The 25,416-nt window shown below is 50.8% G+C and overlaps 1 protein-coding gene and 1 pseudogene across 1 annotated transcript; one reads left to right on the forward strand and one right to left on the reverse strand.

Moving 5' to 3' along the window:
• On the reverse strand, nt 1-19,780 carry LOC101140391 (UL16-binding protein 6). Its single transcript, XM_063707354.1, has 7 exons — nt 19,272-19,780; nt 11,266-11,293; nt 6,801-6,900; nt 3,404-3,667; nt 2,328-2,609; nt 1,530-1,661; nt 1-257 (listed from the first exon to the last, which is right to left on the reverse strand). The coding sequence occupies exons 1-6, from the start codon at nt 19,778-19,780 to the stop codon at nt 1,552-1,554; spliced, it is 1,293 nt and encodes a 430-aa protein (XP_063563424.1). The 3' UTR covers nt 1-257; nt 1,530-1,551.
• Nucleotides 19,781-23,518: 3,738 nt separating this feature from the next.
• On the forward strand, nt 23,519-25,111 carry LOC101134124 (prohibitin 1-like; annotated as a pseudogene).
• Nucleotides 25,112-25,416: the final 305 nt, after the last annotated feature.

The following is a 25,416-nucleotide window of genomic DNA, read 5'->3' on the forward strand; positions in this document are numbered from 1 at the left end:
TAGTCAGCCAGAACTTTATGTGCAGGAATTCCATCAGGTAGCACCAAGAGAAAATTGCATAATATGTTAGGAATAATCACTGGTTAAATTGTTGGCAAAAGGAATCAAGGCAGTGAATGAGCTGTTGGGTCCATGGTGTCATCATGATCTGCTGGAGGCCGCTGGACATACATTGTAGGTGGTGGGCAGGTGGCTAGACAGAAGGGTGAGTTTGATCAAGACCGTGCTCACAGGGGCTTTTTGGTATCATCTTTAACCTTCAGAAAGGACACAAATGTTGGTTTAAGAGGCAGAGAACCCGGATCACTTTTCCATGGTAATCTTTCCCTAGTCACTCTATGTCTCAGAGCCCCCTGCACTAAGGGTCCTATTTTTCCCTTGAGCCTCAACCCTGGTGACTGCAGCTTGGACCTACCTCTTTCCTCCTCTGTCACATCAGAGTCAGCCCAGGCCCTGCACCTGACCAGGGGATGGAGTGGAGGGGCCCACAGGTCTGAAGCTGGTAGTGATGGGTCCGCGCCCTCACTCAAGGCCCTCTTTATCATCTGATGACAGGGTCTAAAACATGGCAAGGGGTGGGGCAGACTTCCAAAGAGAGGGCTCTGTATTCCTGTGCCCTTGGCCTTTGGTGGGCCTGCAGGCAAACATCCTTCTTTCCCCTTCTTCTTGAGCATCTCCTCACACTGGGAGCAGCACCCATAGTTCTGAAGGTGACTGTCCCTGTTCCACCTTATCAATTCCTTATCCAGCCCAGTGGTGCCCGTGGAACCCCAGCAGCTGCTCAGATGCCCCTTCCTCTGAGTCCACTCTGCTCCAGGCAGGGCCATGAGTGGGCTCAGGATCTGGGGTGTGCAGGAGGGTGATGGCAGGGGAGCTGCCTCAGGGCCCAGACTCAAACCCCACGGGTACGTGGGACTGACTTTTTAAAAATCCTTCTCTTGAACAGCCTCTACTCTTCACCTTCCACCTTAATTCTTGGAACCTAAGCCACTTTCTGTGGGAAGGCAGCTCTGCACTCGCTCCTTTTCAATTAGGTGTACCAAGGCTCTCCCAGCCCCCTCCTCCTGGGATTACACCCAGATCTCTCTCTTAGCCTCAGAGATGGAATCCCCCTTCCCCTGTCACACCTCATGTAAAGCTACCATGATGCACCTAAGCCAATTAAGAGGACTGCCCATGTCTGAATTCCTGCTGCCTGCAGGCCACATACCCTTCCTGAATAGGAACCTGCTCTGAATCAGGCCTGAACTTGCTAAACCTTCTCAAGCTCAACAGACCCTGAGCCTTGGTATGGGCCCCTCCCTTTCCCTCTGGACTCTGAAGGTGAGAATCCGTCAGAACTCAGGGCTGAGCTGCCCAGGTCGTTGCCAACATTGCCAACAGGCGACACAAGGTCTCATTCACCTGTCTCATGTTAGGATGAGAAGGTCCCAGCCACGGGGAGGGGTGGGACTCCGGGAATTCTCTTTCCCCATCCTGCCTCCTCACCCACCTGCTCCTTGCTCCACTTCCAATTCTGCCCACAGTACCTGTCACTCTAAAGGACTCTCCTCAGATGCCAGGGAAGATGAAGCAGGGGAGGATGATGAGGAGGCAGCAAAGGATGAGGGAGGTGGCTGTGGCCCTGAGTTGGGTTGTGCCTGAGGACATGGCGAGTGGTGATGAAATGGAAACACAAAAGTGACAACCCTTGTCCAGGCCCCAAATCTGAGGAGACACCTCCTCAGTTCCTGCCACCCTAGCTCATCCTGGAAGGCAAAAGTTTTGTCCCCTCCCCCCTGGTGTGGGGCAGCCAGTATGACAGGTCCTGGCTTAGGAAGGGAGACGGGGTGTGTCTTGTCCTCAGGGAGTTCACACAGCTGCTGAGGGAAGCAAGGTGACAACGCACCCCACCCTCCTGCTGTGGGGGAAGAGGAGGTGATGCCCCAGAGTTGGGGAGGGGAGGATCTCTGGGCTGGCGTTGGAAGTGGTTTTGATGGATTTCCAGAACCAGAGCAGGGAAAGGAAAGGAAAAGTGATTCTCAAAAGAGGAAACACTAAGGAAAAAGGTCTGAAAACAGCGACACCTGCAGTTTCAAGGCTGGTGAGAAATCCACAGTGCGGGGAGCAGGAGCAAGTGCAGTGAGGAATAGGAGTCAGGAGGGAGAAGGAAGAGGAGGGTGGGAGAGCACAGGCATGCCAGCAACTCCAGGAGGAGCGCCCCACGAGGAGGTCATTTTAACATAAACGTGTACACTGGGATGATTGAAGCTGAACTCAACAACTAACTTCTTGAGATCACCATTTCTGATCTCATTTGAGATCCCCGTTTCTTTTTCGCCTGTTACCTCCTGCACTTGGCTCCAGGGTGCTGTCCATGCCCATCAAGAAGTCCTCAAGCCATCCTGCGCAGTCTCCCATTGAGATGTAATGGAAGGACATGGCCACATCCTTGTCATTCTCCCACTTTTCTTTCATCTTTCTGGCTTCAGGATGAACCATTGTCCACATTCTCTTCTCTGAGTCAAAGAGGAGGAAGATCTGTCCGTCGAAACTGAACTGCCAAGATCCACTGCTGTGTCCTTCGGCTTTCTGCTCACAAGACATCCTGGCCTGCAGGGTGAGGGGTTCTGCCCCCATCAGAGAGAGATCAGCTCTGGTCTTGACAAATTTTGCACCCCCATCCCGTTCCCCTTACAATTTCCTGGCTTTACTCTCTCTGCTACATCTTGGCCTTGCCTCTAGACTCTTGAGGGGTAAGATGACCTTCCCATTTGTATTTTTTTTTTTTTTTTTGAGAAAGGGTCTTGCTCTGTCACCCAGGCTGGATGGAGTGCAGTGGCGCGATCTTGGCTCACTCAGCCTCCAGAGTAGCTGGGACTACAGGCGCCCACCACCATACCCGGCTAATTTTTTGTATTTTTATACAGATAGGGTTTCACTGTGTTAACCAGGATGGTCTCGATCTCTTGACCTCGTGATCCGCCTGCCTCAGCCTCCCAAAATGCTGGGATTACAGGCTTGAGCCACAGCACCTGGCTTTTTTTTTTTTTTTTGAGACAAAGTCTCACTCTGTTGCCCAGGCTGGAGTGCAGTGGCACCACCTCGGCTCACTGCAGCGTCTGCCTGCCAGGTTCAAGGGATCCTCCTGCCTCAGCCTCCCAAGTTGCTGGGATTACAGGCATGCGCCACCATGCCTGGCTAATTTTTGCATTTTTGGTGGAGACAGTGTTTCACCATGTTGGTCAGGCTTGTCTCGAATTCCTGACCTTGTGATCGGCCCACCTCTGCCTCACAAAGTGCTGGGACTACAGGCGTGAGCCACCATGCCCAGGACCCTTTTGTATTTTTACATGAAAAGTATAAATGCCTCTAACCTACCACTGTATCTGCTCCCTGCTGTCCTGGGCCATCTGAAACTTACCCTTGGGTGTGTAATTCTCCAGCTGAATGTCAAGCAGTTGCTCTGTAAGTATGTCCACCACCTTTCTCAGTACTGGGTTCTGTGCTTTCCAGGCCTTTGTGACATTTAGTTTATTCCCCAGGGGACTGACGGGTGTGACTGTCTTGTTGCCACAGTCATAGTGAAGAAAAGTCTGTTTATCCACCTGGCCTTGAACCGCACACCACCGTGGTCCTGGTCTGAATTTGGGGATGACGTTGATGTCATAGCAAAGAGAGTGAGGGTCTGTGGAGAAAGGCAGGTGAGGGGTGGGTGGGGAGAAAAAGACCCCTAGTTAGCCCCCCTCCACGCTGTGTCAATAAGAGGATGCCTCTGGCGGGCTGGGCTGGCCCAGGAAGGAGTGCCCCCTCCAGAACTGTGGTGTCTACAAGTTTAAGGCGAGTGCTCGCCCCTTGCATGAGGACAAGGAGGAGGAGGAGGAGGAAGTCTCTGTCTGCTGAGAAACCACATGTCCCCAGACATGTCCCACTGCCCCTCTGCCCACATCAGTCAACACATGACCTTGCTAGAGAGGTGCCAGGCCTCTCTAGCAAGAGAGGAGGAAGGGCCTGGATGACAGAGGATCTTCAGCAGTAGCCCACGTGGACTGCGGGAGGTGGGAGAGGGTGTGGGTCCACCCCTGTGGATGCTGGTGCATGGTTGAACAGAGTGAGGATGGAACCCCATTGGATAAAGAAGAGTTAATTATCATGGTCACAGGATTTAACATGTTGCCAAAGCCCCGGGTGATGGCATGCATCTGCTATGAGGAGGCCTTCCTGAAACCTTGGACAAAGAGATGGTCCATACAGCAAGAAATGGAAAGTCTGAAAGTCTAAGGCAGGTAGTGGAGGGAGAGATCACAGGCTCAGAGAAGTGCCCATGCCAGAGGCGTCTAAGTGTGAAAATCCAGAACAATGTCCATCCACTGTGCTTATGGGAAACCTGGAGGACTCCTGTTTACCCAGCATATAAAGAAGGCCCCATGAGAAGGCATCAGAATGGAATGAAGCTTAGGGATGCCTATTGCTGAAGGCCAGGGTTGGGGGTAGGAGATGCTCTTCCTGAAATCTGCTCCCAGAGTAATGGGGTGAAAAATTCTGAAATTACAAATTCCAGGTGGAGGCTGTCAACTGTCAGGAGCAAGGAGGGTGCAATGATGGAAATGATTAGAGAAGTCACAATGCCAGCTGGGGACCTCAGTTATACAAAGTTATGCCCATGGCTCATAGAACAAAGGGGTCCAAAGTCCAAAAGAGATGGAAACCCATGCCGCATACTGCTGGATTTAAATAATTACAAGAAACAGAGATAAACCAAATCAGGATGCTGAAAGTAGCCAGTCCATCAAGAACGAGGCTGCTTTGCCTAATTTGCAGAATGAAGCCACTTCTCAGACCCTGAACCCATGACTAGAAGAAGACACCAGTTTCTAGTGAGGAAGGACCCTTTAACCCTGCAGCCAGGACAGTGAGTCCTTGTGGCTTTCTCCAAAGATATTTATGGCCAATAGAGTTTGCTGTGAAGGGCAATTTTGTAAACATGTAAAGGTGTGCAGGGAATATATTCTCCATTGTAACTACTCAACTCTGCTGTTGAAGCTCAAAAGCAGCCATAGACAATCCATGAATGATGAGCGAGGCTGGACCTACCTTAAGTGCCCAATGACCCAAGACCCCCTAAGATCCTAGAGGTACATGTGGTCACAATGTCTAATTGGAGAATCACAACAGAGATTCCATGTGAATGTTCAGAGACAAGGCAATGCCACTCACAGCAAGGAAACTGCAACATTAAGCAGTGGCTCCTGTAGAGTACTGCGCCTTGGCAGAGATGGGGCCTTTTGCCATGCATATAAAGAAGGCCCCATGACAAGGCACCAGAATGGAATGAAGCTTAGGGATGCCTATTGCTGAAGGCCTCAGAGCTGCCCATTACTGGTGGGCTCCTCACCCTCTAGGTCATTAGGAAGATAGGCCCAGCAGTGAGAAGACGCAGGTGGTTCTTCTGGGATGGGCAGGAGCAGGGCCACCGGGAACCAAGAAGCTGCACAGGCAGTTGGACCTGATCCCCAGGACACCACGTGGCTGCACTCCCTCACCCTCAGCTCACACCTGAGGCTTCAGGGAGGGTACCTGATGGTCCCCGTGGATGCCACTCAGCACAAAGGAGGGGAGAATAAGCCCCCAACTGTGGGACCCCCACTCCCATCACATCCACACCACCCAGAAGCCACAGGCAAGGTAGGACCACCTTCTACTCTCCAACTGACATCAGAGACATCACTTGGAGATGACACCCTAGGGGATGGGGCACTGGGACACTGTAATCCCCTCATCTGGGGTCAGCAACCTAGGACAGGGTCCAAACCTGGTCCCCCCTATTTGAAGGTTGCCATTGCCTGCTGTTGCTCTACAAAGGGACAGGACTGGACACAGAGACGGAGAACCCATGGCCTGCAAAGATCACAGGGCATCCTTCCTCCCTTTCTAGAAAGGGTTTGCTGACCCCTGTCTACACAGTGACTATTCTCTATGACGCTGGCACCCCCGTAGGAAGAACAGGCGGTCTGGGCCCCAAGGGCAGGAGTGGGTGCCTCTACTCACCAGAGTTCCCAGGGTCATCCTGGAGGAAATGGTGCTTCCCATCCCCCCTGCACAGGTTCTGAGGGGAGCTTGGGGTGTGTTTGCTGGGGTGTGTCCTCAGGCAAGAAGCAGAAGATGCTACGTGGTATAGGAGGTGGTGAGGGCCCCTTCATGGATGGGGAGACCTCAGGGGTGACCAGCTGGGCTGAGGTGGGGAGTAAGAGGATGTGACCTGGGTGGTGGCAGTGGATGGTGAGGGGAGGGGTGGCGGTTGTCTGCTGAGCCCCTGGGTGCAGGTGAGTGTCTACAGGAAAGTGCAGGGAAAACAAAGGCAGGGAGTCCTGGAGGGTTTGTGTGGTAGAGAGCAGGTGAGAGCAGAGCAGGCTTGTGGCTGGTGGGGGCGTCTGTGATTGTATCCCTGTGGAACCCCCCTTCACCCAGTCCTGACCCCAGCTCTGTTCCCGAGGGGCTCTGGTTTCTCCTTCCGAAAGGCGGGTGGGACTGCCGGGCTGCACTAGGGATCCGGGCCCCACCTAGCCCTCGCAGCCCTCTGGCCCCTCCACCCTCCTGCCAGCCTCGTTTTCACCCTGCTCTTTTTCGCCCCTACTGGGGCAAGAACAGCCTTGGGGAGTGGACCCGGCAGGAAGGAGCCCAGGAGGGGAACTGAGCGGGGAGCGCAGTTCGGGGAGATCTCCCTTGTCCTTCCAGAAGCCTTCCCTCCTCTGAAACCCGCTGCAGTCCACAGCCCCTCAGGTTTGGCCCCCGCCCCGCTTAGGCTCCATCCACCAGCTCACCGTCTCGCCCAGCCCGGGACCAGCCGAACAGCAGGAACAGAAGCGGGAGGCACAGAAGCAAAGCTGGGATGGCGGCTGCTGCCACTGGGGACCAGGAGGGCTGGGGACAAGAGACTTAATCAACGTGGATCCTGGAAGATGAAATCACCTCTGTGCTGAAAGGCTGGCTTATATACTGTTAGTTACTGGGGAATGTACCGGGGAATGAGTCACCTCGGTTCTGAAAAGCCAGATTTTAATGCTACTGGGCGTAGTTACTGGGCGCGTTCCACCTCTTCGTTTCATTGTCTGGACAAAGTCCAGTTTCCATGCTAGTGTCCCTTCCCTTCTTCACCCGCTCCGGCAGCTTGGTGGCCTCGTGCCCGGGACCCACTCCTGCCAGGACACGATTCCTTCCACGACAGACTCATTTAATCATTATAGCATTTTTTATTAATGGTGAAGAAACGTGCAGAGGAATATTCAGCGGCCTCGGCGTCTCCTTGTCCCCGCCTGGGTCCGCGGCACTCTCCCTCCCTCCGCTTGCGCCGCGGGGTCCCTGGCTCACCCCGCCCTGGGCACAGCCATGGATCTGTTCGCGTCCCCTCCACTACTTCCCCAGTCCCCGGTGGGCGTGGTTACAGTCCGGGCTAGGTTTTATTTTTTATTTCTTTATCTGTTTATTTATTTGGAGATGGGGTTTCTCTCTTATTGCACAGGCTGGAGTGCAACGGCCCGATGTCGGCTCACCGCAGCCTTGTCTCCTGGGTTCAAGCGATTCTCTTGCCTCAGCTTCTGGAGTAGCTGGGATTACAGGTGCCCACCACCAAGCCCGGCGAATTGTTTGTAGTTTTGGTAGAGATGGGGTTTCACCTTGTTGGCCAGGCTGGTCTCAAACTCCTTTCCTCAGGTGATCCACCCACCTCGGCCTCCCAAAGTGCTGGGATTACAGGCGTGAGTCAGCGTGCCCGGCCTGGGCTAGGTTTTATTACAGAAACAGCAGGTAGGGTTTCAGAGGTTCAAAACAACATATTGTATAGTAAACAATTGGTCAAGATGGTAAATTCTATGTTCTATGTTTTTACCAAAATTAAGCAGCTTTAAAAATTATCTTAAAAATTTATGTCTTGCTTCTGCTTCACCCAGGGCAGACTGGCCAAAAGGCTACTCATTAAAATCGAGGACAGCATTGAGGACCTCATCCCTAGAATCTCAACCTGTGACACGCTTGCTGATTTAGAAAGCTCCTCAGAGAGATTACCTCTGAGCTCCCAGTTCAGCAGCCTCCCTGGCCCAGGTCCACCGACGGCACAGGGGGCTCAGCAGAGCAGGTTCAACTGAAAGTTCCTGGTGGTTCCCAACTGCCAGCGCATTCTGCTGGCCTCTTCCCCCTGGGCAAAGAGCCAGCTATCCTTCAAAGCCGGGCACAAATACCCCCTCCCATGTGTGTCCTGCATGTTCCCACAACACAGAACACCCTCCTGCTCCCTGAGACCTGGGTTCACAGTGAGTGCATCCAGATCTCCCTGTGTGACAATTGCTCACACATTTCTTTGCCTCTCTGCTAGAAGCATGAGGTCTTTGAGAATATACTACATCCCTTCCTAAAAAGACCTAGTGAACAACTTGCTCAATCATGTAATCAATTGTGTTTCCACAAAGAGCAGGAGCCGAGGGAGGAGTCTACACATGTGTGGGGTTCACTTTCCAGCACACCAATCCGTGGCCAACCACACCTGAATCCATGGCTGCACCCACACCTCTGCTCAGCCCCTAGATGGTCACTGGACTCATTATCAAAGGGGCAACCCCAAGTGCCCCCTTGTCTTAGTCACCATGAAGGCATCTAGACCTGTAGGCAGAAGGCAGAGGGAGGTGGGGGGCCCAGTGATCCCTGGCTGCTGGGATAAGGAATGGGCAGAGCCCCTGAGTCCCACACTGCCCCCAGCCACTCAGCCTTCTCCCTATTAAATGAGTAAAATAGACACAGACTGTCTTCTCCACACAGTCGTCATGTGGGGAGGATGCACACCTGGTGACCAGCAATCCCCAGAGCCCTGAGGCTGTGGGAAAGGGGAGGAGGCCTAGACCAAGCCCAAGGACTGTCTCTGCTTCTGCACAGGGGGATGGGATAGCAGCCCCTCTGTGACTGTGCAGGGACACAGGAGCCTAGAAGTTTCTGGCCTGATGCACTAGAGCCTCTGTCCAGGAGGGGCCATGTGGAGGGTGGTCTGGAGGACAACAGACACATGGGGGTGGGCAGTTCTCAGATCTGAGAGGGGCAGAGCTTGGCAGGTCCAGGGATCTGTGTGTGAGAAGTGCCTCTCATGCATAGGGCTGGGAACAGGAGCGTTTGAAAGGAGGGTACTGGGAAGGCCCTGGCAGCCCCCACCCCTGAGGCTGGGTGACCTGGGCCAGTGACTGGGGGACTGGGGGAACAGGAGGAAGGCAGAAGCCTGGCAGAAGAGTCCCAGGCAGCACAGCCAGGTGACAGTAGGAGGGGACTCTGTGCACACCTGGGCCCTCCTGCCTCACACCTGCTGCAGACTCCCGGCCACCAGATTCAGGCCAGCCCAGGATGGGGATAGACGTGGCTGAAAGGTGATTATAATGGCCGTGATCTAGAGAGCATGCATTCAGACATGGAAGTCAGCTGGCATTGTGGCTGAATATTCTTGCGCAAGTTTCTTCACCTTTCTGGGCATGGATGTCCACATGTGGAAATTAATACTATGAACACAGAGGAAATGAGCAGTTTATGCCAGGAACCCAGTCCTTGCACATGCTAAGGACTCAGGGAAGGTTTCCTATTTCACATGTGAGCCCTGCCTTCCATAACATCAGCAAAGGCCAGACCCAACCAGATGACAGCTGGAGCCCTGCGATCATGCCATGGCCTCTTCATGGCCCTGGGGGCTCTTTGAATGGGTGTAAATGAAGGCAAAGACTGGACCCAGAGAGGACGGTGGTTTTACTCTCCATCACCAGGTGAGCCTAACATGATTTAAGGGTGGCTGGAGGCTGAGCAAATGACTGAATGAATGAGACAGTTGTGGGAGTGAATGGGGCTCAGGGGAAAACCCCAGGTGCAGAAGTGGAGCTGGCGTGGAGGTTGTAACCCCCAGAGGCCTGAAGGTGAGGATATCGTGGTTGGAGACCTCACTGCTGGCACAATTTGGAAATGTGAATGCCTGCCTGGGCGGCCACAGAGATTTTCCAAGGAAGAATAACTTTGGTTTGCAGCTGGTCTGGGCCCCAGCAGGATAAAATCTTCTAGAAAACATTATTGAAGAAGGACAGCAAGCTGCTCTCTTTAGCCCCTTTGATTGAACCCAGAGGGTACAATTGTGAGTGGTTGGAGCAGGAAAACCTTGCCCTTTAAACTTTGTTTAAAGGAACGAGCCTGAAATCAGGAATGGAAATGGGAAAAGGAAGGGTCAGGAGGGAAGGGAAGGAGAAAAGAAGGAGTGAAGGGCAGATATAAAAAAAGGGTCAGAGCGATTCCTCTAGATCTGGAGAAAGAGCAGGTGGGTGGGGCGTGGACTGGCTCCAGCTGGTAGTTGGGAACCTGCCGAACCTAGCCCTGTAAAAGCCTGGGGGGCGTGGTCAAGACTCCGCATTGCCACTGTGCTTCCTCCTGGGCTGTCCTCCTCCTGGCTCCAGGTTCCCAGCAGCAGTGGCCACCATCACCGAGTTGGTCCTCGAAGGAGTAATGGCAGGAGGGGAGCAGTGAGAGGGCTGGAGAGGGCGAGATGATGGCAAAGCGCCCCCTCTCCAGCCTCACCTGCCCTTGGGAACCGGGAGCCCTGGCCAGCAGCAGGGAGCTGTAGTCTGGAGTGGTGGGGAAAAGGGAGGTGAGGAGGGATGAAATGTTTTCTGGCAGATTCTATACAGCTGGGGCCGGAGAGCATCTGTAAACCAAGGTTACTCTTCCCTGGTCATGTCTGGTGCGGGAGGCGGGGGACCTTGTGTGGCTAGGGGTATGGGAAAGTGGATGGTTCCGCAGGGAGTCAACCCCAGACCCCTGCCCTCAACAGCCACAGGCCTGCTCTGCTCTCATCCACTCTCCATCTCACAAACTCTCCAGCACCCCCTGGGCTCCCTGCCCTTGAACTTCCCCCTGCACTTTGCTGCAGACACTTACCTGCATCCAGGAGATCAGCAGACACTTCCCACCCCTCCCCTCACCGTTCACTGCCACCACCCAAGTCACATCCTTTTACTCCCTCTCTACCCAACCTTGTCACCTTTCGTCACCCCATAGGCCCACCTCACTCCTGAATCCATTGAAGGAGGCTTCAGTGAGGCAGAAGAATAGGGTCTGGATGCAGGGAACCTAAGGGTGATTTGCTCTGACTTCTTAGAAGTGAATCAAAAGGAACCCCACCTCTCTGTGCTCAAGCAACAAAAGGACCAGAGGATACTCCCTTGACAATCTGCGACCTCTCCACTTTCCACTGTCTTGCAGATGAAAAGCAGAAATTACCTCTGATTGGTCCCCTTCTGCAACCAGTCTTCAGGTGCATAGGGTGTAACTTTGTAACTTCACTTCAGTCTCTGATTGTTTCCTTGGGCACAGGCCACTCTCTCATTTGCATAGTGTGTAACCAAGTAACCAATGGGAAACCACTAGAGGGTATTCCAACACCAGAAAATTCTGTAACCAGCTGAATTCTTGAGGGGCTTCCCCCAGCCAGCTACCACTCGGTCAAGTGTACTTTAATTTCAGTAAGTCTGTGCTTTCATTTTTCCTTTTTATTCTTTCATTGTTTTGTTCGTGACCCTAGGAACGCTGGTGAGTAGAGGCATCCACTCTTCCCTTGGGTCCCAGCCCTGCCTGTTCTTCCTAATGGGGAGCCAGCATCATAGAAAATAGTCACTATGTAAACAGGGGTTGGCAAAACCTTTCTAGAAAGGGAAGGTGGGAGACCCTTTGATCTTTGCAGGCCATGGTTTCTCTGTCTCTGTGTCAAGTTTTGCTCCTTTATAGAGCAACAGCAGGCCAGGACAACCTGCAAATGACAGAGGGACCAGATTTGAACACTGTCCTAGGTTGCTGACCCAAATAAATGGATTACAGTGTCCCAGCAATTGATGCCCCTTCCCTTAAGGTGTCATCTCCAAGTGGTGTCTCAGCTGCTGGTTGAAGAATCAGAAGTGGGTCCCACCCTGCCTGTGGCTTCTGGGTGGTTGGATGTAATGGCAGTGGGGTTCCATGGTTTGAAGCCTACTCTCCTCTCCTTGGCTGCTGAGTAGCTTCTTTGCTCTATGGAGGCCATCAGGGATCCTCCCAGAAACCACAGCTGTGATCTGAGGGTGAGGGATTGCAGCCATGTGGTGTCCTGGGGATTGGAGCCAACTGGTTGTGCAGCTTCTTGGTTCCCTGTGGCCTTGCTTCTGCCCATCCCAGGATAACCACCTTCGTATTCTCACTGCCGGGCCTATCTTCTTAATGACCTAGAGAATGAAGAGCACACTCGGTGACAGGCAGCTCTGAGGCTGTGTGATCACTGCCCTCCCATGGCTAAAGGCCCCATCTCTGCCAGTACTCTACAGGAGCCACTTTTTAATGTTGGGATTTCCCTGCTGTCAGTGTCCTTGCCTTGCCTCTGTAACACTAACCATCCATGTTGTGATTTTCCAATTAGTAATTGCAACCACAGGTACCTCTAGGAGATTAGGGTGTCCTGGGTCCTAGGATGCTCAAAACAGGTCCAGCCTCCTTCATCATTTGTGGATTGTCTGTGAGTGCTTTTGAGCTACAACAGCAGAGTTAAGTAGTTATGACAGAGAATATATTCCCTGCAAACCTTTAAGAGTTTACAAAATCAGCATTCACAGCAAACTCTAGAGGCCATAAATATCTATGCAGAAGGCCAGAAAGACTCATTGCACTTGAGGTGGGATTGAAAGGTCCTTCCTCATTGGAACCTGGTGTCGCCTTCTAGTAATGGCTTCAGAGTCTGAGAAGTGGCTTGGTTTTGCAAGTTGGTCAGAGAAGCCCGGTTTTTAATAGACTGCCTAGTTTCAGCCTCCAGGTCATCCATCCTTGTGTTTAATGTTCACTTGTTATAATTATATCAATCCAGCTGTATCTGGGCTGGGTCTCTGTGTTGCTTGCCTCTCAGATCTCCTTGTTTTATATGAGCCATTGGCATAGCTCTCTGTGGCTTACGTCCCGAGCTGGCATTGTGACTTCTCCAATTCTTTCCATCACTGCACCTTCCATGCTACTGATAGTTGAGCCCAGGATTTTTCATCCCATTACTCCTGGGAGCCCATTTCAAAAAACAGCATCTCCTGTCTGCAACCCTGGCCTTCAGCAACAGGCATCCCTGGGCTTCTTCCCATTCTGCTGCTTTCTCTCAGGGCCTTCTTTATATGCTGGGTGAACAGGAGTCCTCCAGGCTTCCCATGAGCACCGTAGATGGACATTGTTCTGGATTTTCACACTCAGACCCCTCCAGCATGGGCACTTCTCTGACTCTTTGATCCCTTGCTCTATTCCCTGCCTTAGAAGTTCTGGATTTTCCGTTTTTTGCTGTATGGATCATCTCTTTGTTCAAGGTTGCCAGAATGCATCCTCTCAGCAGATGAGCACCATCACCGGGTGCTTTACCGACATGTTAAATCCTGTGACCACGATAATTAACTCTCCATCATCCAACTTGGATTCTGTCCTCACCCCACCCTCAACATGTTCAGCATCCTCAGAGGCAGCCCCTCCCCTCTCCCACCTCCCGCAATCCACGTGGGCTGCTGCCAAGGATCCTTTGCCATCCAGGCCCTTCCTCCTCTAGCAGGCCAGGCACCTCCCCGGCATGGTCATGTGTTAACATTGTGGACATAGGGGCACTGGGACATTTCTTGGGACATGTGGTTTCTCAGCAGGCAGGGTCTTCCTCCTCCTCCTTGTCTTCAAGCAAGGGAGGAGCACTCGCCTATACCTGGTGGAGGCCATAGCCCTGGAGAGGGGACTTCTTTTTCACTTTCTTTTCTTTCTTTTTTTTTTTTTTAAGGTGGAGTTTTGCTCTTGTTGCCCAAGCTGGAGTGCAATGGCGTGATCTTGGCTCACTGCGACCTCTGCCTCCTGGGTTCAGGCGATTCTCCTGCCTCAGCATCCCAAGTAGCTGGGATTACAGGCATGCACCACCATACCTGACTAATTTTGTATTTTTAGTAGAGATGGGGTTCCTCGATGTTGGTCAGGCTGGTCTCAAACTCCCGACCTCAGGTGATCTGACCACCTCGGCCTCCCAAACTGCTGGGATTACAGGCATAGGCCACCATGCCTGGCCAGGAGGGGACTTCTTACTTGGCCAACCCATCTTTCCAGAGGCATCCTCTTGCTGTCACAGTGTGGGGGAGTGGTGTCTAGCTGTCCTTTTACTCCCACCCAACCGTCACCTACATTTCTCCTGCTCAGGCCCTCACTCTCTTTGCTATGACGTCACCATCATCCCTAAGTTCAGATCTGAACCACAGTAGTGCGAGGTTCAAGATCAGGTGGATAAAAAGATTTTTCTTCTCTCTGACTGTTGCAACAACACAGTTAAATCCTTCAGTTCCCTGCGGAAGAAAATAAATGTCACACGGGCCTGGAAAGCACAGAATCCAGTACTGAAAAAGGTGGTGGACATGCTCACAGAGCAACTGCTGGACATTCAGCTGGAGAATGACACACCCAGGGATAAGTTTAAAATGGTCCAGGACAGGAGGGAGCAGACACAGTAGTAGGTTGGAGGCAATTATTGATTTCCTGTAGCAATATAAATCCGAGAGGGCCAGAGGCAAGGACAGGATGTGGCAGCGAGAGCAAGAGCAGGAGGTTGGAAGTGGGACAGGGTGGTGGCACAGGATGTGTCAAGACCAGAGCTGATCTCTTTCCAAGGGGGCAGAACCCCTCACCCTGCAGGCCAGGATGTCTCATGAGCGGGAAGGTGATGGACATAGTAGTGGATCTTGGCATTTAGACTTTGATAGACAGATCTTCCTCCTCTCTGACTCAGAGAAGAGAAAGTGGACAGTGATTCATGCTGGAGGCAGACAGAAGAAAGAGAAGTGGAAGAATGAAGGGAAGTGACCATGTTCTTCCAGAAGGTCTCCAAGGGACATTGCAAAAGCTGGCTTAGGGACTTCCCCATGCACAGGGAGAAGAGGCTGGAGCTCGCAGGTAACTGACAGGGGAGCACTGGGAGCGCCCTGGAGATGCCGTTGAAGTACACCCTTGTGTGTGTGTGTGTGTGGGGGGGTGTAGGTTTATGTGTGAGAGTGTGTGTGAGTGTGAGTGTGTGTGCGACTGTGAACATGACCCCCTCATGGGAGGCTCCTCCTAGTCATGCTGGCATGCCTGTGCTCTCCCATCCTCCTCTCCCTTCTCCCTCCTGACTCTTCTTCCTCACTGCACTTGCTTCTGCTCCACTCACTGTGGATTTCTCACCAGCCTCGAAACTGTGGGTGTCACTGTGTTTTCAGACCTTTCTCCTTAGTGTTCCCTCTCTTGAGAATTACTTTTCCTTTCCTCTCTGTGGTCTGTTTCTAGAAATCCATCAGAGCCACCTCCAATGCCAATGAACAAGCTTTTCAAAGACTCAGCTATCGGTTTTGTTGAGTTCTCCAATGTTTTTCTCTTCTCTACTTCAATTATTTACACTCTAATTTCTATTCTTGGTTTGTTTATTTTGAGTAGATGGCTTCTTTTTTGAGTTTCTTCAAGTGAAATATTAGGTTCTCAATTTGAGATTACTCCTTTGTTTCTTTTCTCTTTCTCAATATATTCACACTGACAGCAATGCATTTCCCTCTAAGGACTGCTTTAGCTACTTCTCATAAGTTATAATATGCTGTGTTTTTGTTTTAATTCACCTTAAAGTATTTTCTGATTTTCCTTGTCATTTTCTTCTTGATCATTTCGTTTTTAAAGAGTGTTTTGGAAAATATTTTTGTCTTAAAGACCATATTGCCTGATATTATTAATTTCAGGCCGGGCACTGTGGCTCACACCTGTAATCCCAGCACTTTGAGAGGCTGAGATTGGAGGATTGCTTGAGCCCAGGAGCAAGGCCAGCCTGGGCAACAAATCAAGACCCTGTCTCTAGAAACACAGACAAAAAATTGTTAGTAGCAATCTCAACTGTCTTTCTTTACTATTGGTGTGCTTTGTCTTTTTCATAGTTTTACTTTCAACCTACTTGTATCTTTGGACCTATATTGTATCTTTAGATCTATATTGTATCTTTAGATCATTTATACAACGCATTCTGTCAACCTCTGCTTTTGCTTTTGAGTATTTAATAGTTTGAGAGTTAATGGAATTACTGCTAAGGCAGAATTTACACCTGTCACCTTGCTCTTACTTTTCCATGTGTCCTATATCTTCCCTGTTGGTCTTTTCCACCATTATTTCCTTCCTTTGTTTTAAATAGATATTTTCTACTGCATCACTTTAGTTTTCTTTTGTTTCTTTTTCCTTGATTATTTTTAAAATCTTACTTTCTTAGTGGTTTTCCTGGGGAATAGCAATTAATATCTTAATTTATCACAACCTAGATTGGATTAAAAACAACTTTTAATCTTATTTTATGATATTTTATTTTCTGAGACAGGGTCTCACTCTGATACCCAGGCTGGCATGCAGTGGCAAGATCATAGCTCATTGCAGCCTTGACCTCCTGGGCGGACCAAGGCTGGCATGCAGTGGTATGATCGTAGTTCACTGTAGCCTTGACCTCCTGGGCGGACCAAGGCTGGCATGCAGTGGTATGATCGTAGTTCACTGTAGCCTTGACCTCCTGGGCTGACCCAGGCTGGCATGCCGTGGCGTGATCATAACTCACTGCACCCTTGACCTCCTGGGCTGACCTGGGCTGGCATGCAGTGGCGTGATCATAGCTCACTGTAGCCTTGACCTCCTGGGCTCAAGCAATGTTTCCTCCTTGGCCTTACAAAGTGCTAAAAGCAGAGGGATGAGCTGCATGCTTAATTTTAATAGGATGCAAAATCTCTTCTCCAAGATTGCTCTGCTCCCTCCACCATTTTAAGGTGGAAAAATGATAAATATAAAAAGTATACGATATGGGTGCTGGGCAGAATCATTCTACCCTCATCCGCACCTCCCTGACAAGATGCGGGTCCGAGTCCCTGGAACCTCTGCATTGGGTTACATGCAAAGGGGAATGAAGGCTGCAGATGGAGCTGAGGTTGCTCATCATCTGTCCTGGAGATGGGGTAATTCTCTGGATTTCCCAGGGGTCCATTGTAACCACAGGATCTTTATATAGGAAGATGGGGACAGAAGAGGGAGAACGAGACAGAGGGCACACTGAGGACCCAGCCTGGTGGAGCTCCATTTGTAGGTGGGAAATGGGTCCTGTGCCATGGATGTGGGCAGCTGGAGAAGCTGGAAAAGGTGAGGAGGAGACAGGTTCTCTCTGAGAGCCTCCTGAAGGAACACAGCTCTGACAGCGCAGTGACGTTATCCCCCTGAGACCATTTGGACTTCTGAGCTCCAGAACCATAAGAAAATCAATATGTGTTGTGCTAAGCCACTAAATTTGCAGTATTTTTTTTACAACAGCTGTTGAAAGCTAACACTGTCTGTTTTAAAGTGGTCCTTGCTTTAGGAAGAAAAAATTCAGGTGAAGAAGGCCTACGATTGCTCAGGCAGGTGGAAATACTGCATTTTGAAAAAGATGCCTTTACATTTAAAAATGGTTAAGATGCAAACTTTCATGTTACATGTATCATGCCACAATTTAATTTGTGCATGTGAGCATGTGTATGACCAGTCTGGAGTGCAGTGGCACGATCATAGTTCACTGAAACCTCAATCTGCTGGGCTCAAGGCTTTCTCCCCACTCAGTGTGGGAGAGCGGGGTGCAGGGTAGTCTGAGCCTCCCTCTGAGCCCCTCGGGTTGCTGTTTCCCATGCCCTGGCAGGAGCCTCAGTAGTAGTCACACTCCTGCCTTTACCATGCCATGTGGTAGATCGGTCCAGGGTCCAAGTGGGTCTTGGCTGTGAGTGCAATCGGGGCGAGTCATTCTGCCAGGCTTGGGGACTGTGCTACTCAGGAAAATTTTCTCATCAGCCACCCCAATCCTGTCCCAGATGGGAAGAGCAGTGAGTGCTGAGCCCAGGCTCGCTGCCTTCCCAATGCTCCCAGCATCACACCAGCTCCTTCCCAGACACTGTAGGGTCCAGGCTCACTGTGTTCACCATGCTCTCACCATTGGCTCCCCATCATCACTGCCCTCCCAGCATCGTCCCAGCCCCTCTAGGGCACTGCCTGACCAGGTGGGGGTTGGGTGAAGAGGCAGAGGTCAGGGCAAGACTCCTGGTCCAGATTGACTTTACGTTCCTATCTGAAACGTGACTGCATTCCACATCCTGTTCCTCTGGCAACCTCAGCTGGGATCATCTGTAGGGCAGTGTAGAATCTGGATCGGTGATGACCAATTCCTGCCACCATAGCTTTTCAACTATATTGATTTTTCCTAAAACGGATAAACAGATTAGCAATAAGTTGTGGAAACACTGTTTTCCTTACTAACAGTAGAGATGTGTATACATATCAGTGCTGGTTTTTAAATATAAGCCCATAGGCACTCTGCTGCATGCAGATTCTATCTCAAAATAAAACACTCTGAAGATCTTCCAAGACCCACACATACAGATTCTTTTCCTTTTTTTCTCTGCACGACATTGTATAGAATGACTGCATCACAACAAATGTAACCAGTGTCTATGTCTGAAGATCCAGATGGTCTCCAGTCAGTTATTTTTACAGAAACCAAATGCTGCAGAAAGTGTGCTTGAATGAATCTCAATTCAATTGTGCAGAATAGATTTCCAGACACAGAATTGCTGTGCAAAGTAATGCACCTTTAAAGCGTCTCATGTCACGGATGGCAATGCTGGCGACACTCTTGTCTGTGATTGTGATGACCCAGCTTGGGCAGAGGATGGTGAAACATCCACTGTAGAGGGAGGGGAAACTGGTACAGGCTTCCTGAGGGACAAGGTGACAGGGTTCATCAAGAGTCAAAAATATCCAAGTCTGAATGAAGAATATGTATTCATATGCATTTGAAATGGAGTAAAGATTCCCTGGAAAGATGAAAAGAATACAATAAAGTTTCGTCTGTGTGGCCAATGAGAGTGGACGCAGGCAGGGGTGGGGGAGCCTTTCACACATGACTTTACGTGGTTTCGATCCTGATACACGTGAATATATGGAGGTGAAGTAGTAAGGAAGAGTGGGGCCGGGAGCCCCGGCGACGGTCACCAGTTGAGCTCGCCTGATCTGTTGTGGGCTACGAGAGTCCGGGGATGGGCAATCTGGGCAGAGTCGCACGAGGCTGCTGCAGTGATGAGGCGCTGGTTCTAGATATTTACCCAACGGTGTTGTCACAGGGGGGACATTACAGGTGATTGCTGATTTCAACCACAGATGACTTTCGGGGAAAGTTCTCTCCTGGGGGTTTCAGTTTCTACCCCGCCGCGTCCTCTCCGAGTTCTGCGCGCTCCTCCCAGGGCGCCCGCTGTCCCCTAGCTCTGGACCCGGGTCCTGCCCAGTGGAGACCGCGGAGTTGGTGCCCCGCTTCCGGCCGATGCCCCCGGGCCTCCGGGTCCACAGCGTCCAGACAAAACGGCCTTTGGAAGACCTGGGAGGACTCGCCGGTAGCGGCAAGGGAAGGAGCCAGGAAATGCGGGGGCCGGTGGGGTGAGGAGCACAAGGTTCCTACTTCATCCTCGCGGAAACTTTGCCACCGGCTCAGTGTGGAGACCTCACCGTCCCGCTTGGATCCGTGGGGCTCCGGCAGTGTGGCCCCTGCGAGCACCCCCATCCTCCTTGCCCTGGGGCTGCTGCGGGAGCTCGCCCGGGACCCACCAGGTCCTGAGTGTCCTGGGTCCGGCAGGGGCTTCCCGTTGTCGCCTCCCCGACCCCGCCTCTCGCTGTCCAGGGCTCCTGGTTTCTCCACTGGGCTGGGGGCCCGGAGCATGGACGTCGGGAGGCGGAGAAAACCTTGGGATGGGTGGAAAAGAAGGATCGGAGGGAGGGCGGGAGAAAGGGAGAGGAAGGAAGCAGGTAAGGCCGGAGAACAATGAGCAACCCCCACCACGAAAATGGGGAGAGGGTGACACGCACAGCCCCCACACTCCACCGACTCTCCGTCTCCTGCTCTCTGCCCTGTAAGGAACGCAGGCCCCATCCCCTCCACCCTCACTGTGTTTGGGATCAGCCATTTCAGCGGGATGAGGCGTTCTCTTGTGGGTGCGATTGGCATTTCCCTGAGCGCTGTGAATACTAAACACCTTTTTCTGGGCTCACTGCAATTTGCATTCTTCTTCTGATGCCAGTGGGCAAGGGGAGGTCCCCAAACGCTGATGGGACCCCGACTCTAGCCGGTGTGGGGCTCTTGACACCGCATGAGGAAATGAATTGAAGGACGAGTAGGAAAATAGAGAAAGGATGGAGATTTATCGTAAAAGGAAAAGTACACACTCAAGGAAAGGGAGTGCAGGGGAACTCAAGAGAGAGGCAGGGGCAAGGGGGTTTGGGGCTGCCAACTTTCAGCATTTCTTCAACCAAGGGGTGGAATATTCATGAAAATTCCTGGAAGAAGGTGGAGATTTCTCAGAACTGTGGTGCCACCCATTTTTACACCGAATATGGGTATTCTCAGAATTGCCAGGACACTGGTGGGTATGTGTTTAGTATGTTAATGAGCATATAATGAGGTCTTAGGTGAAACCTAGGTCAAATCCAGGGCCATGTTTGGTCCACTGTTTCCTAGCCAGCTTGGTCCACATCCTGTCTTTTAGCGTTTTATCAGCCCAGAGCCTAACAGATATTTCAACAAATTCCTTTTGCTAGTCACCTGAAACTGCTGCCTAAAATTTTCTATTCTTTTGTGACCACTTTATGTCTCACTTTGGAGAAATATCTATTCAAATCCTTTGCATATATTTAAATTGGGTTATTTTGCTTTATAATGTTGAGTTGCAAGAGTTCTTTATTTATTCAGCATAGCAGCCCCTTACCAGATGTACGATTTTCAAACATTTTCTAAATTTTTAAAGTGTTTTAACCTTCTAAATGGAAGACTTTTTGAAGTACAGAGGTTTTACATTAGCATGAAATGAAATTAAACTACCTTTTATTTTGCCATTTGCACTACTGGCATACAGTACTTAAGAAGCATTAGCCAAATCCGGGGTCACAAAAATTTACTGCTCTACTTTCTTCTGAGACTGTCATAGTTTCATGTCTTAGGTGGACGTCTGCCATTCGTCTAGAGCTAGTTTTTGTGTGTGCTGTAAGGAAGGGGTCAGCCTCATTCTTCTGCATGCGACATCCAGTTGTCCCAGCACCATTCGCTGCAGTGTAGGATGCACCTGCCCCACCTCCTGTCCCTCCTCCTGCACTTGGTGTCAGAACTGCCTCCTGCCGAATGGTTCTCCCAGGGTTTCCACCAATGAAGTCCCCTCATGAATCCCATGTAGGCATCTGCTTCTCAGAGGACCTGGACTAGGGAGTGGATTTGCCAGAGGAAATCATATTTCATGAGATGGAACCTTCTGAGAACAGTAACACTCAGCATACCCCTGAATACCTCAAAAGTAAGAAATTGCATGATTTGGTCATTTGGGTCCCACAAGTCTTCTGTCAATTTAGCTTATTGGAGTTTAAATTTTTTTTGTTATTTCTGCTGTTATTGTTGCTGTTGTTGTTGTTGTTTTCTTTGAGACACGCTCTCACTCTGTCACCCAGTCTGGAGTGCAGTGGCACCACCATGACTCACTGCTACCTCAAACTCCCAGGCTCAAGTGATCCACCTTAGCCTCCTGAGGAGTTGGGACTACAGTCACATGCTACTATACTTGGTCTGTTTTAAAATTTTCTGTAGAGACAGGGTCTCACCACGTTGCCACGGCTCATCTCCAACTCCTAGCCCCAAGCAATCCTCGGCATTGGCCTCCCAAAGTTCTGGGATTACAGACATGAACCACCACTCCTGGTCCAAAAAGTTATTGCTTTTTAGTTTTTACTTTTCACATGGTTGTATGACATTATGTAGATTTTTAAAATTCTGTATAAGTAATTTGGGGAATGCTATATAATAAAATGTTTTCTTTAGCCACAGCTTCCTAAAGATAGAAGTGGTATTAAAATGTTGTGCATTCGTCAAATCTTGAAGAAGTTTCAAATTTTTAGGTTGATTCTGACCTCGCATTTTGGTTGACACAATAATCCATAAAAACAAGTAAAGCGCCCACTCTGATCTGGAAGGGGTAAGGAGGTGAAAGTATTGATAAGCCAAAGTGACAGCCTCTTTTGTAGACATGATCCTGCCTAAATATCTCATGACCCTCAAAAGAGGGCCCTGAACTCCCCACTTCTGCAGAGCTCCCTGCAGTCCTTGAAGCACTCTCTGGCTGTCTCTGCAAGTGGCTGAACAGCTCCTCCTGGTCTCTGTGGGGCTGCAGAGGCTCCAGGTCCCCATGGTTCAGGGGCTGTCATGCTCACCAGGTCCCATCAAGGGTGCACCCCACTGTGGGTGGTGGAGGAGACCAGGTGTAGCTGCTCCTGCCTCTACACCTCTCCTGACCGGCCAATCTTAACAGGAGGAAGGAGTAGGGATGAGTGGAGCCATGGAGGTTGGTGCTGGAAAGAACAGAAATGAAGACCTTCGTCCAATCCCCCAAATGATGGGGATCCCTTTGTGAGTTCTAGCAGCCCTGGGGTAGTCTGATGATTGGATTCCTCCCATGTGTCTTAAACCCTATTGTATGGCAGCCACTGTGCTAGGTGCTGGGTTAACATGTGGGTGATGGATGTGTCCAGTCTTTCAGGAACTTAGAATCCAGGGATAGAAAAAAATACCCACGTGGCTGCTACTACTGATGTGATGTCCTCGAGGTGGTTGGGGCTATCAGAGTACAGAAGAGGTGGGTGACGCATTCTGCCTGGGGAGTTGCATGGAGGCTTCTCCGGAGGTGGCATTTCAGACTCTTCTTTTGGGAATGGGAAGAATACAGCATAGCCAGGTGGGAAGAGAAAACAGGGCACCTGGCAGAGGGACAAGGATGAGGAGGTGGCCTGGGGGTACAAATATCATAGAACGTTGGGAATCTGTGAGAAGTCTGTAGTAATGAAACCTCAGTTACTGGGGTAGACTCTTTCCACAGGGAGGAGGGAATGTCAGGAGGGAAGATAGGGAAGGAGGGGTGAGCAGGAACCCCCCTGGAGTCCCTGTCTCCATCCACAGCAAATCAACCAGGAAATCAATTCACCATTCATACATGTATGTTATCACACACACATGCAAACACACACAGAGATATGCACGCACAGTCTCTCACACACTCACACCACACATATGCATACACTCACACAAAGACACACACATACACAAATGTATGCTGAAATACAGACACAGACACACAAATGCACGTGCACGCGCAAAGACACATAAACACACAGAAGAAACTGGGTGTCATCTCAAGAGTTGTCATGTCTGGCCCATCCTGCCCACTCACCTGTCACCTCAGGGGCTGCCTCCTCGCTCATGAAGGATTTCTGAAGTCATCAATCAGGATGTCACTGTGTGATCTGAAACACTCAGACAGCTCCTCACTCTGACCTTCCTTCCTGGTCCCCTTGGTTCTGGGATGAAGCAGAGTCCTATTGGTTTATGTTGCAGCAGACGAGAAACCTCTCCCGTGGGGAAGAACTGCTGGGCCACCAGAGAGCACCCCTCTGCTCTTTACTCTCAGAGCATCTTGATCTGCAGCGTGGGAGGAACTGCCCCAACCCCTAAAAAGGAACTCTTTATGGACCCCTCATCCACCATGATGTCAATGTCTGTTTTGTCTTCTCTGTAGCCCTTGGCTGTGGATCCCAAGCTGTGTGCCAAGGAGCTCAGGGCACAAACGCACCTTGAGCAAACCCTCTGGGCCTATTGAAATAGTGTGCTGGACCACACTAGAAAGTACTAGTCCAAGATTTTTTATAATTTCAACATTAGACTATGCAATATTGCTTTAGATGACATAGTATTTTTAAAATCTGTGATTTCAACAGTTGTTGTGATAAAAAACCAAGAACTACTGCAAAAATTGGTATGAAATAGGAAATGAGGATGGCTGTGTCCAATCTGCTTGCAAGGTTTGAGAAGTTGCTCAGTGCCCAACAGGTACACATGTCCATTAATAAACGTGTTTATTTAAGAATGAAATAGGGGGAATTCTTGTGGAGGTCAGAGTGGAAACAGGTGTGAGAGGATCCAGCAGAAGAAAACATGGCTGCCAAAGTGTTTGAGTCCATCGGCAAGTTTGGCCTGGCCTTAGCTGTTGCAGGAGGCATGGTGAAGTCAGGCTTATATAATACGGATGCTGGGCACAGAGCTGTCATCTTTGAATGATTCCGTGGATTACCAGACATTGTGGTAGGGAAAGGACTCACTTTCTCATCCCATGGGTACAGAAATCAATGATCTTTGACTGCCGTTCTCGACCACATACTGTGCCAGTCATCACTGGTAGCAAACATTTACAGAATGTCAACATCACACTGTGCATCCTCTTCCGGCCCGTCTCTAGCCAGCTTCCTCGCATCTTCGCCATCATCGGAGAGGACTATGATGAGCGTGTGCTGATGTCCATCATGACTGAGATCCTCAAATCAGTGGTGGCTCGTTTTGATGCTGGAGAACTAATCACCCAGAGAGAGCTGGTTTCCAGGCAGGTGAGCGATGACCTTACAGAGCAAGCAGCTATCTTTGGGCTCATCCTGGACAACGTGTCCTGGACACATCTGGCCTTCGAGAAGTTGTTCACAGAAGCGGTGGAAGCCAAACAGGTGGCTCAGCAGGAAGCAGAGAGGGCCAGAATTGTGGAAAAGGCTGAGCAGCAGAAAAAGGTGGCCATCATCTCTGCTGAGGGCGACTCCAAGGAAGCTGAGCTGATTGCCAACCCACTGGCCACCTCAGGGGACAGCTCGATGGAGCTGAGCAAGCTGGAAGCTGCAGAGGACATCGCGCACAAGCTCTCAGGCTCTCGGAACATCACCTACCTGCCGGCGGGGCGGTCCGTGCTCCTCCAGCTGCCCCAGTGAGGGCCCACCCTGCCTTCACCTCCATGGACCGACGGCCCACAGACCCGATGATTCTTAACACCGCCTTCCTTCTGCCCCCTCCCCAGAAATGACTATGAAATTTCATGATTTGCTTAAAGTGAAGGAAAGAAAAGTAAAATCACTTCAGATCTCTAATTAGTCTATCAAATGAAACTCTTTCATTCTTCTCACACCCATCTACTTTTTTATCCACCTCCCTACCAAAAATTGCCAAGTGCCTATGCAAACTGGCTTTAGGTCCCAATTCGGGGTCTGCTGGAGCTTTGGCTTGGGAACCAGCAGCTGGCAGCACGCAGGCAGGGCAGCGTGTGATGGACTGGGGAGCACAGGTGTCCACTTGGGTCCACGTGTGTTCTCCATCCTGTCGCTGATGAAAGATTTGCAGATGAGGGCACATGTGGCTGCACTTAGAAGGCAGGTCTCAATCTTCCCAGCAGTTCCTGCACAGGTGCCGCTGAAGAGAGGTGCCGGGGAGGGGCAGTGAGGACGTGGTCTGTG

This window comes from Gorilla gorilla, chromosome 5 (assembly GCF_029281585.2).
Source record: "Gorilla gorilla gorilla isolate KB3781 chromosome 5, NHGRI_mGorGor1-v2.1_pri, whole genome shotgun sequence".
In the NCBI taxonomy this organism is placed as follows: domain Eukaryota; kingdom Metazoa; phylum Chordata; class Mammalia; order Primates; family Hominidae; genus Gorilla; species Gorilla gorilla.